Source organism: Pelodiscus sinensis, chromosome 3 (assembly GCF_052426305.1).
Source record: "Pelodiscus sinensis isolate ZL-2025 chromosome 3, ASM5242630v1, whole genome shotgun sequence".
Taxonomy (NCBI): domain Eukaryota; kingdom Metazoa; phylum Chordata; order Testudines; family Trionychidae; genus Pelodiscus; species Pelodiscus sinensis.
Genome location: NC_143054.1, coordinates 14,024,139 through 14,037,313, shown reverse-complemented (window position 1 = coordinate 14,037,313; position 13,175 = coordinate 14,024,139). Strand labels below are relative to the sequence as shown.

Genomic DNA, 13,175 nt, shown 5'->3' with positions numbered 1-13,175 from the left:
ATCCAGTGGACAGAGGAGAGAAAGGAGACCGATGACCCACTGATAAGAAACATTCTGTGACCTTTTTACTAAATAAGGTAGTAGTTTTAGCCCCAAAGACAAATAAACATGTGGTGACGGTTAACAGCCACACTTCCTACTCTTCTGGTTTTTTTAGGCTGTGAAGAGACTGTCAGGATCTGGCTTGCTGCCTGTTTTGAAATGTGGATGCGTGAACCACAAAAAAGTTAGCAGCTTTATATCTAAATATCAACTAGTGCTGCAGAAACGTCCTGCTCAGCTAGAATGAGAGTGACTTTACGACTTGCCTAGCATATGTGACAGCCCTTATTATATTGTAGTAAGCCTACACATGCTGAATCTATTTACTATTAAAACGAGGAAGGCTGCATAGCTTAAATCTTGAAAACTAGGCACATATATGAGCAAGATTTGGAACTGACTGCACCTGTTTTCAACCCACATGTAATTGAAAATCCCTTGTCTATTTAGCCTGCCAAGTCTTGCATACAGAGTTCTTTTTCTGAAACCTTGTTCATATGGTGGAAACACCACCATATAAACAAGGCCAGGAAAGCCAGGTGACTGTTCTGTAATGGCAGATGCCATCTATTATCTGTGTTCTGTGTAAGTGGTGGTAGTATCACTAAGCCCCAATCCTTCTCTCACTGTAGCTGGGGACAGAACTCCCGTTGATTTCAGTAGGAGCAGGATCGGGCCTGTAAGGCAGAGGGAAGCTGAAACCCTGAGCACAGTACTTGTCAAGAACGGAGTTGAGAGTGACACTCAGTTACGTTTATATTTTTTTAAATGGAGTATATTGTATAGCTGGAATTAAGAACATGACCTCAAGAGATGGTTGCTAGACACTTTCATCTATAAGATCCTGTTTTCAGGTGCTTAAACTTGCCAAAATGTAACCACTGGAGGCGATATTTTCCTTGCCCAAGATCTATATCAAGCTGACTTTTTAAAAAGTTCCTGCTAAAACACGTCCATTATTTCAGGGACTATGATTAGAGGAAAATACATTGCTGTGTGTTTAAAAAATGTACAGCCATTTTATTGAAGCTCTTGTGCTTCCAAGCTTTGGCACTGGGACTTAAAATTTGGCAGGTGGTTTCTCTGGTTATGTCTACACTGCAGAAAAACACGTATGGCTGGCATGTATCCACTGTCTTAGGTTCATGGGGCTAGGATCGGATGCTATAAAGTTGCAGGATAGATACTTGGGATTGGGCTGGAGCCAAGGCTCTGGGACCCTACAAGAAGGGGGGGGGGGGGGGTCTCAGAGCTTGGACTGCAGCCTGAGCCCAAACATCATCTTGGCTCAAGCCAGGCAAGCCCAAGTCAGCGGACACAGGCTTGCCAACGGTGTTTTATTGAAATGTAAATATTCCCTCTGGTGTTAGGGATATGCCTTTCACTGTCCCTCAGTCAGGATGTGGTGAAGCAAAGTGGTAGAAGAACGGTCGGGGGTATGAATAAGACCAGAAGAGGATGAAGAGGTGTGTATGTGCAGAAGGGGTCTGGGACAGGGGCCGTTAGAGTAGACAGGGGAACAAAGTGGCTGGGAGCACAGGAGCAGAAAGGTACGTAACCGACAGCACACATTTCCCACCGGAAACTGTAATTGATTGCACAGGCAGTTCTGGAATTTCCTGACCTTTGATGTCAGACTTTGTAACCTTAACCTTTTAAAGTATTTATGTAACATAAATCAGATTTATTTATTGATTTTAAACATTTAACAGTATCTGTAAAAATACAGGTCAGTTTACTTGTACACAGGAAGGAGATTAATTTGCTGTGTCCTTAACTTTCTTTATGAATGCTCATGATTTTTCAGAGGTGTTTAAAAAGACCCACATGTTTAGTTGTAATTGAGTAGGGTTTCTTTGGGATTTTCTGTTTTGTTTTTATGTGGTTTTAAGCTGTCCATATTGGGACGAATATAGATACGTGATCTTCGAGCTTGTAATTAGAGATTAACACTCAATGGGCTTTAAAGTAGAATGTAAAATCTCCAGTTCTCGCTGAATCACAGGAGAACACTGTTAAAAGAAAGGGATAACAACAATGGCAGATATTTTTTCAAAACAATACCTGTGACTCCTCCGGTTTTCATTAGTGAAGTTGCTGACATTTTACTGATGCACATTGCTCCTCCTCTGTTACCCTCCCATCATCTTCCTCCACTTCCCATTCCATAGTTGCTTTTGCATCAAACTTTACAACAGAGGTGGGGAACCTCTGACACAGTGGAAACACGCAGTTCATCAGAGTTAGCTGCTGGTGGGCCACCAGATACTTGAGCATCCACAGGCACGGAGTCTTGCAGATTCCAGTGGCTGTGGTTTGCCATCCCAGCCAATGGGACTGTGGGAAGCAGTAGCCCAGCCCACACCACTTCCTGCAGTTCCCATTGGCTGAGAATGGTGAACTGCTGCCAGTGGGAGCTATGAGGCTCTTTGCCCACGGATGCTTAGGGAAACAAAATGTCTGGTAGCCCACCAGCTGCTAACCCTGACAACCTGCATATGACTGAGGTTCCCCACCCCTGCTTTACAGAAAACAGAAGTAGGTAAATTATTATAGTATGGAAATAGATCTCTAGCAATAGAGGCAGATTTTAAACATTCTGAGACGAAGAATATCTTTACTCCGTGTCTGTTCAGTGCCTAACACAAGGGGTCTTAGTTCATGACTGGGGCCCGAAGCACTACAATACAGATAATAGACAATAATGAACAGAAATTTTAATGCAGTTTGAATATTCAAATTGTGAACGCTGTTTGACTATGTCTAATATTATAAATGACTTTCATCTTTCTTCCCATTCCACCTTATTGCTTATATCTTGTTTGCTGTATTTTGTCTTTAAGTTGTGTAGCTCTTGGGCAGGGATCAGTTATTATATCTTACCTAGTGCAACAATGTCCTAATCTGGATTTGGGTATTAACGGAATATTAACAATAATAAAGCATTTCCAAAGACACAATATATCATTAGGATCAGTTTTGAACATTTTCCCCCTAAAATCATGAGCTGATGGGTTAGCTGAATAGTTGGGAACTAATTCTCATTTGAGGAAAATTGCCACGCTTATAATTTGAAATGGGGGAGATAGAGGAGACAAAGTTCATTAAGGCCAGGTACCAGTGTGGGGTCTGAAATTCTTTTAAAGTAAATACTATGGACTTCTAAAGATTGTTAGTTTTCCATTAAGTAAAAGTTATGTTTTCGGGACTGCTACTGAGCACCATATATGGTTTCTGGGGAAACATGGCAAGTCTCTTTGAAGCTCTGCTCCCTCAGCAATCAGTGTGCACTCAGCAGAATGTCAGAGAAAGTGTCACTTCCCTACTCTCAAGTGTTTTATGCAACTCGGAAGAATCAGTTTCTCCACAAAGGGGCTTATCTACATTCCTCTTAACTGAAGTTAAATACATGAAAGTTTCATGCTGCTGTACACAGTGGTGATAAACCAAGGAGGAGACCATTTTATGCTTGTGTTTTAAATACAAAGAAAAGCACAACATCCGAACTGTTGTAATTCTATATTGAGATGACATGAGAACTTACTGGAATGTCTGTTTATGGTCATATGATTTCATCAGACCTTTACGCTGGAAAAAAATGACCATTCAAAAATTAAGTTCTTGTTTTATTTACTATAAGGGAAACTTGATGAAGTGTATGAAGCCTTGGTCAATGCTCATCCCAACATGACTGTTTATAAAAAGGAGGAGATTCCAAGTAGATTACATTACAGATATAACAGTAAAATTCAACCAATCTTAGCAATGGCTGACGAAGGATGGGAAATCTTACAAAACAAGTCTGATCAACTTTCCCGTAAGTATATTTTTCTTCATTCTGTTTCAGATTTATAATTCTTTTCTATTCAAACTAGCACAATTAAATTATTAAATGCTTGCACACACACCTCAGGATCAAAAGCCCCATAATTGGATTAAAAAGGGTTGAAGAGTCTTCAAACGTATGGGTGGAATTTTCAAAAACCTCAAAGGATGTACAGTCACATTGAAAGTTAAGGGGACTTATGCTCCTTATTCCTTGTAGGGGCTTTTGAAAATACAGTGCTAAAGTGGCTTTAAAAACTTCAGCAGATTACGAATATAACTTGAAAAAGAAAAAAAAAAAGCTGCTTCCTTTTGCAAAAGCTGGGTCTTGGACCTCTTAAGAACTTAGAGCCCAATTCTGTAACGTTGGGTGTTGTGATATGAAGCACTGCAGCTCAGCCTGTTGAGCTGAGGGTGGTTAGTCTCTAATGCAGAAAACAAGGAAATGGCTTTGGAAGGGACCTCTGAGATGGTCTGTTGATTCAGAAATTGGAGAACACTTTTGTTAAACTGAGCAAAGGATATCCTGTCCACAGATTGGCTGATTTTCCTCTCACCTAAATAATTGATGCAAGAATTACTGTATTTGTAAGTATATCAGGATATTCTAAATTGGATATCCATGGGGCTTTGATCATTACCTTTGTTTCGGTTTATCTTTTAGGGCATGATCCTCTGAGTTTTGGGTCTAAATTTTTAAAAGTGACTCATGCCATTTTTGTGTGCCCACCTTGAGATATTTTGAAGGGGCCTGACAATCAGAAGATGTGTGTATTTTAGCACTTTTTGAAAAATATAGACCTTGGACTTTCTTCCATTTGTTAGTGCATCCTCCTCCAGGATGTTCACTATTTCCATTCCATCACCTACCTACTTTGTCTATGAGGAAAGATGTGTTTAAAAAGTATGTTTGTGGTGGTCTTTGAAAGATGGTATAAAGTGATATGATACAGAAGGTTATGACCCTAGCCCCTTTCATTGGAAAAACAGCTATTGATGTCTACAAATTTAAACGAAATATTGAGGTGAAGAGATCCATGCAGGAAATCCAATCTTGGGATTTCATTGGTGACTTTTTTTCATTTCTGTGTTAATAATGAAACTGGGTTAATACTGAATGCTCAGTTTGGAGGTGATACTCTCAAGAAGTTTAAATGTTGATTAATGAATTAGATTCTGTCTTATGCTGCCTGTCAACTCTAGGATGAAAAGCTGATGTCAAAGCACTCTTCACACCTTACTAAATATTTTCACTGTTCATAGTAATCCAACTTTTTCTTCACTTTTCCTCCATGATGCATTATTCACGTGCACACCTTTCTCCTGTTTTAGGGCTGCCTATGAACTCTCAGACCATGATCTTTTTAAGAAAACAGCATTGAAACACTAAGGCTACGTCTAGACTGGCATGATTTTCCGGAAATGCTTTTAACGGAAAAGTTTTCCGTTAAAAGCATTTGCAGAAGAGAGCATCTAGATGGCCACAGACGCTTTTCCGCAAAAAGTGCTTTAGAAAAGTGTCCGTGCCAAATCTAGACGCGCTTTTGCGCAAAAAAGCCCCGATCGCCATTTTTGCTATCGGGGCTTTTTTGTGCAAAACAAATCTCAGCCGTCTACACTGGCCCTTTTGCGCAAAAGGGACTTTTGCCCGAACGGGAGCAGCATAGTATTTCCGCAAAAAGCACTGATTTCTTACAGTAGGAAGTCAGTGCTTTTGCGAAAATTCAAGCGGCCAGTGTAGACAGTTGGCAAGTTTTTCCGTAAAAGCGGCTGTTTTTCCGAAAAAACTGGCCAGTCTAGACACAGCCTAGTTGTAAGACTGCTCCATGTTTCTGTCTTTGAATCTTTTCCATATTATTGACAGGCATGTCGATAGAAGATGAGTTCAGGGTCTCTCACTACTCAGAGTTCCAAAAGGCCAAGAGTAAAGTAAAGGCCTCCATTCAGTATGGAACTGCCAACCCTTTAAGCAGGCTTTAGTGCATGATGCCAGTGATTGCGCTCTGAACTCTAAATCCTTGTGAGCATAGGTCTCTCTTGTCTCTGATTACTTGAGTCATCTCTAGCCTCCCCATCAATACAGAAGTTTCCTGCAGTAAATTCTTAAATGCTTTAAGTGACTCCCTTGATTTATGTGAAATGAATGCTGGCCCTAAGACTAAGTGAACATTAGGATTCACAGTGTCTAATATTATGGCTATTACTACTTAACATTTGTGTGCTTGTTTAGAAATGTGATTAAATTGTTGCTACAATAAATTAGGCCATATGCTTTCCTTTTGCATCATGGATTTTCTGGGAAAAGGTCCAAAGATTCAATATTTCCTACTTTTAGTGAGTAATGGAAGTGTTTTAACAACTTCAGGCTGTCAGTAAGTTTTTGATAACTCACTTTCTCTTCTCTTTCTAGTGGGTAATCATGGATATGACAACATCCTACCAGAAATGCACCCAATCTTCTTGGCCTATGGTCCTGCCTTTAGAAAGAATACCACCAAAGAAGCCATGAGTCTCACAGATCTGTATCCCTTGTTGTGCCATCTGCTTGGCATCAGTCCATTGCCAAACAACGGGTCATTCAGCAATGTGGAAGATCTGCTGCTTAGGGAAGTTCCAAGAGACCCACATCCTAAATTTTATGAACAGGAGTCCTATGCTTATTTTATAGGAGTTTTTCTTGGTAGCACTCTTGTTGTTGTTTTTCTTCTAGTTTTTACTAAACACTTAACCCACCGCCAACTTCCTAGCATGCAGGTGCAACACACTGACATTTCCCAGCCATTACTACAAGGCTAATATTACTTTCCAATGACGGCATTTCAAGAAAAACTGTGAAAAGTTATTCTAGCTATTTTGAACTTAAAAGTTTTCAGAGACTACGTAAATGGATCTGCAAAAATAAATACATGCAACGTAAAGTGAGTGCTGATCCATTGGTGCACTGGATAAATGTGTAACATATGCATGTTTTTGTTGCACCATATAACCACTTAATTTTTCACGGGTTGAAAACCCTTCTGGATAACACTGGAAAGATATGTATGTAGATATTTAGTAACCTTAAACCCTTGGATATTTCATCCTGAACTAATATAGGTAAATTAAAATCATTTTAAATTCACTGAATTTGTGGTCTTTATCTTCTGAATTTAAACAAATTACTGATAGTTTTTTTTAAATCAATTTAAGTTAAAGTGGAAAGGTGGACAGATTAAATGAACACTATAAAAATGCTGCCATTTTGTGCATGCAACATAAATATCACTAGAATAGTTTTAGCACCAGTTGCATAGCCATATAGTCTGAATTCTTTCTAATTATTACATCTAAAATAAATGCCTTGATATATTCCAATGGTATTACAGTTGGATAAGTCAGCATTAAAGTTATTTGAACCTCTACTTTGTTCAAATGTTTTAGGCTTCAGTGAGCTAAGATATTCCATAGGAAAAAAGCTGATTAACAAGAACATACATGGGTCTGTAAGTAGCCACAGGAAACTGGGCTAAATTATCAAAAGGATTAATGCATGTGGCTGTCTCCTGAAGGTAATAAACAACAAAATATTGAACACAGCAGGCCAAAAATCTCTCCTTGACCCCCAGTTTAATCAACTGCAATTCCCCTCATGCCAATGGATTTGAGCCCCCACTGGTCAGCAGTTAGACTGGATCTTTTTAAATAATGTGTCTTTGAGGCAGGGGATGTTTAAGACTTTCTTAGCAGTTGCAGGGAAGTCTGCATTACATTATGGTGTTATAGAGTAATACAGAAAGTTTCCACAGAAACTACCAATAAAATGTGGAGTAATGTAACGAGACCCTCTCCCAGTCAAGAGACCCTGTAATTCTAAGCTCTTTAATATTACAAGTTATTTATGTAAAAACAGATCTTTCTCTGAATTGTGAAAGGTGGTTTATGCTTGAGAGTGGATCAGACAGAATAATCTGAAATAATGAAGCAAGATAATTTGCAGTAATTCTTCCTTAAAGCAACTCACGGAACAACATTTGCTTGAGGCATAATCATAACAAATTCCACTTTTGTAGCAGACATTGTTATGACTGAAACAGGGCATTGTGATCTATAATTCATATTGAGCAGTGTTGTGCATTTCTAATTGATATTACAAATAGGTGCCTGTAGCTCTATGGTGGGCAACCATCAGAGTTCTGTGTGTGATACGCGAGACATTTTATTTACTATTGCTCATGCCTTGGGTTACCAGATTCCACTGGTTTCTGGCTGTGATGTTTTTTCCCAGCAGTTTTATTAAAGTGACACGCACATGAAGTGAGAGTGAGGTGCATGCTGATTGCACTTTCTGCATGCTATCAAAGTGCTGCTACAGTTTAATCAAAATTCTAGGTATGCAAGTGTAGTGAGCAAAACTACTCTATCTTGAGAGACTCTTATAGCCCACTGAGATGGAGGGCCATTCATGATGCTCACTCCGTTGCCTATGTTGCCCATTGCTGCTGTCCTTTGTCAAATTGGGCCAAGGAAGAATACTGAAACTGTGTTGGTAGTCACATAATTCAGTTTCAAAACTCAGTGTTGTGTATAACTTAATCCGACCCATGCCTGTGAAATTCTGTTGTAATTGTCCTGGGGAGTACATACTATTGCTTCACTTCCCCCTTTGCATAGTTGGTTTAGGAAAATCACCTTATGATGGCCATAATACCTATAAAGAACGGTTACTTACCTCGTAACTGATTCTTCGAGATGTGTTTCTCATGTCCATTCCAATATAGGTGTGTGCGTGGAGTATGCACGTGTTGTAAGGTTCCCCCCCCCCCCCTCAGCAGTACCCTTAGGGCCAGCAGGGAGCCCCCTGGAGTGGTGCTGGTGCATATATACCCCTGTTGCACCCTTCCCCACTCTGTTCCTTCTTACTGGTATGTTTCCGGCAAAGGGTGGTGGGTGGGGATTTGGAATGGACAGGAGCAACACATCTCGAAGAATCACAGTTACAAGGTAAATAACCGTTCTTTCTTCTTTGAGTGATTGTTCATCTGCATTCCAATATAGGTGACTCCAAAGCAGAACCTAACTAGGTGGAGAGCCAGGGGAAGAAACTACAACTGAGCTAAGAACAGTGATTGGCAAACATGTGGACCAAAGACCATGTGGCAGCCCTGCAGAAGTCGAGGATGGGACCTGCGCTGCAAAAGCGGTGGCCATCGCCATCGCCCTTGTGGAGTGTGCCCTAAGAGATGGGGCTGGGATGTCTGCTAGAGAGTAGCACTCCTAGATACAGGCAGTTATCCGTGAGGCAATCCTCTGGGTGGATACGGGTTGGCCCTTCATACATTTCACAATGGCTACAAAAAGCTGTGGTGATTTACGGAATGGTTTGGTCCTGTCCAAATAAAAGGCTAACGCCCGTCAAACATCTAATGTATGTAGGACCTGTTCCTTTCCAGATGCATGTGGTTTCGGGCAGAAAACTGGCAGAAAAATATCTTGGGAAGTGTGAAAAGAAGAGACTACCTTAGGCAGAAAAGCTGGATGGGGGCAGAGTCTGACCTTGTCTTTAAAAAATACCATGTAAGGAGGATCACATGTGAGTGCCCTAAGTTCGGGTATGTGCCTCACAGACATGATTGCCACCAGGAGGGAGATATGCTTGCATGATAGGCGAAGGAGTGAGCATGTGGCCATCGGCTCAAACGGGAGCCCCATAAGCTTGGAGAGGACCAAGTTTAGGTCCCATTGGGGAACAGGTTGTCAGACATGCGGGTAGAGCCTGTCCAAGGCTTTCAAAAATCTATTAACCATCAGGCTGGCGAACAATGTTTTGCCCCCCCTCCCCTGGGTAGAAAGCCGAGATGGCTGCCATGTGGACCTTAATGGAGGAGGAAGAGAGATGCTGGAGCCTAAGTTCCAGCAAATAGGCCAGGACCCTGGGTACTGATGTCCATCTTGGGTACGTTCCCTGTTGGGATGCCCAGGAGCAGAACCGCTTCCATTTAGCAAGGTATGTGGATCTAGTGGAGGGTTTCCTGCTACCCCATTGGACTTCCTGGACTCGTTGAGAGCACTCGAGCGCCTGAGCAGTTAGCCATGGAGCTTCCATGCTGTCAAGTGGAGGGACTGCAGGTCGGGGTGGTGCAGCCTGCCCAAGTCGTGGGATATGAGGTCTGGGACTAGTGGGAGAGCTATGGGTCTTTTGCACGAAAGACTAAGGAGCATCAAGGACCAGTACTGCTGGGGCCATGCTGGGGCGATCGGGATTAGTAGTACCCTGAACTCCCGCACTTTCAACAGGACCTTGTGGACTAGAGGGAATGGCAGGAAGGCGTAAAAAAGGCCTTGTGTTCAGCGAAGGAGGAGAGCATCCCCTAGGGAACCCCGACCCTGCCCCATTAGAGAGCAGTAGTGGTGACTCGTGGCGTTCTGAGCTGTGGCAAACAGGTCCAGGTGGGGAAACCCCCAAGCATGGAAAATGGATTGGGCTATGTCCCAACACAGAGACCACTCGTGTTTTGCAAAGGACCTGCTCAGTCTGTCTGCCAGAATGTTCTGGGAGCCCGGGAGGTACGAGGCCATCGGGTGGATATCTGCCCCGATACAGAGCTCCCAGAGATGGACCGCCTCTGAGTACATGCGGGAGGATCGGGCCCCGCCCTGCTTCTTTATATACGCTACGGCAGTTGTATTGTCTGACAGGTTGAGAACCGACTTGCCCCTCAGTTGGGGAAGAAAAGCCGCTCAAGTGAGCTGGACTGCTCTGTTCCCTGACATAGATATGCAGGGAGGTATCGTGGGGGGACCACGTACCTTGAATGTGCAGCTCCTTGAGGTGAGCTCCCCTGCCTATGTCCAATGCATCTGTTATGAACTGGAATGACGGGGCTGGGCGGGAGAACGGGACCTCTGAGCAGACCTCCTCTTGGTGAGTCCACCACTGCAGTGCGAGGAGAACGTTTGCGGGGACGGTCAACATCCTGTCCCAGGAGTGGACAGTTGGCTTGTGGAGTTGAGAGAGCCACCTCTGCAGTGGGCTCATGCGTAGCCTGGCATGTGGCACTACATAAGTACAGGCAGCCATCAGGCCTAACAGCCGCATGCAAGTGGTCATCGGGAAGCTCTGAAGTGACAACCTCCAATTGCAGCGTGAGGAAGTGGGAGCTGGGCAGGGAGGCTTTCTGGTATAAGGTGGCACCCACGAATTCTATAGTCTGGGTGGGAGCTAGGGTGGATTTGTCCAGTGAGAAAGTAAATTATATCCTCAAGGGTATAGTAAGTGCTCGTAACACTTTTATTAAAAAATGGTTGTTGTATAATTCATTCTATTAGGCAGTTGAGTAATTTTGGAGGAAAAATTCAGTACATATGTCAATAACATTTGTACCCCTATATACAGTTTAGTGAAGTGGATGTGTTCTACTTAAAGCAGGGGTGGGCAAAATACAGCCAATGGGACAGATCTGGCCTGCAGGAACTGTCAAGAACAGAGCAGCCAGCAGCTTCAAAGCAGCCTCATGACAATGTAAGTGGCTAGCTATTCCTTGAGGCACTCTGCTCTGGGGGAAGGTTTTGCATGCTACCCCAGCACCCTGGTAAATTTGAACTCCTGTTGGCCAGGAACCAGCCAGTGGGAGCTAAGACTTTGCTGGGAGGCAAGGGCAGTGCACAAAGCCTCCCCTGGTGCCAAGAGCAAAGAGCCATAGGAAGCAGCTAGCCATTTTGAGCAGGCTGGAAATACAGCAGGCAGGGACCCTGTTTCAGGATCCTGCAGGGCTGCTGACTGGGAGCCATCTAGGTAAGGGACTCCCAACCACAGCCTGCCTCTGGCACCTCAGCCTCTCTCCCCCTCAAACTCGCTAGCTCAGGCCACCACCCTTCCTGCCCTGGGTCATCACCCAAACCCTCTGCACCCCCACCATCCGCAGATCACAATGCCCTCCCATAGAAGTGTGGCAAGTCTCACCAATCTTAGTGGCCCCCCCAATCAAAACTTATTGCCCACTGCTGGCTTAAAAAAAATGTTTTTGTGTTTGTGAGCCAATACCCACTGGAAAAAGGATCCTATTAGTCACAACATACACAAATGATAGCTTTTGAAGGGAAAAAGTTCTGTGTTCAGCTATTAATTTGATTTTTGTATCCATTCAGAATAAAAGCTGTCTTCATGTTTTCTTTTAGCGTAAATAAGCTTTACTCTCTGTCTATCTGTAGAAATATTTGCAGAAAACCTAGTATTGGTTAAGTTTACAGATGCACAAACCTAAACCTGTAAGCACAAAAAACGGTACCACTGGAGAAATGCTGAGATAGATGCTCCATACCATACTCATTGAGAGGGCACAGGGGGCAACTTATGTGCCTTTTCAGTACTTAAGATTGTGTGTGATTCGGTTAGCAAAAGCTGAAATTAATATATATTGCAGCTACGAGGCTGTGGAATGGAAAAGCTTGTGCTTCTTAAAAACTGCTTACTGTGGTGTACTTTGACTCTAGTAATGATCCTATTTGTACTTGTAAATTCAACATTTTAATCATTGCTAGTAGCTTGTCATAACTAAGAATCTGTTTGTTTAAAAAAAAAAACCCTGTAAACTGTAACAGTTTTATGAAAAGATTAATGGGCATGTTTTAATTACTGTTATTATGCCTGTTAAATAGTAAAGAAACTTGAAGTTCTGGTCTCATAAATGGGATGTGAATGTTTGGTATGTCATACAATTGTAAGACTGCACCTGTATTCATCTTCATACTTTGACATATGTAGCTTAACCATCTTCATAAAGGAGTCTACTGAGCTAACTACTCCAATCCTGTTTTTGCTATCTTAAGTATTAAACTTCACTGGAGCGAGAATGTATTTTATTGGACCAATTTCTGTGGGTAAGAGACATTTCACACATGCCAAGGAAATCACTGTTTTACTTGAAGCAAAGAAACCATGAAAGTTGGTATCCACCAGCTTCACTGCGCTTCTCCTTCTCCCATTCTAATTTTTAGCATAATTCAAATGCGGACTTCCAGCTGATACAAGTTTAGGGGTCATAGTCAGCTCAAATCCCACTGAGACACATACACGGCCGTGTGTACTTCAGAACATGTGGCTTTTTAGCATCCAATGCTGGAAGGTAAATTCCAGAAACAGGACCCTGCTAAAGGGGATACTACAGCCTTCTTTCACTTATGGTAAGGTTTTTATACACCTCTATTGCTCTCCTCTCTGGCATATGGACTAGAGCCAGAAAGCTAGTCTCCAGCTAACCAGGGCCCATCATACTCCAGAGCAAATCTGTCCCATTCCTAATGTCCTCATACTGTGCCAACTGAAGCTACCA

General features: G+C 42.5%; 1 protein-coding gene across 2 annotated transcripts in view; it reads left to right on the top strand.

The window, feature by feature from the left end:
* ENPP5 (ectonucleotide pyrophosphatase/phosphodiesterase family member 5) overlaps positions 1-12,696 on the top strand; it is a 28,878-nt gene extending 16,182 nt beyond the window's left edge. For both annotated transcript variants that reach the window (XM_075923382.2, XM_075923384.2), the window contains 2 exons: positions 3,683-3,859; positions 6,278-12,696. In XM_075923382.2, the coding sequence (XP_075779497.2) occupies positions 3,683-3,859; positions 6,278-6,663 (563 nt within the window). In that variant the 3' untranslated portion in view covers positions 6,664-12,696. The remainder of the gene's footprint in view (positions 1-3,682; positions 3,860-6,277) is intronic.
* The last annotated feature ends 479 nt before the right edge of the window (positions 12,697-13,175 follow it).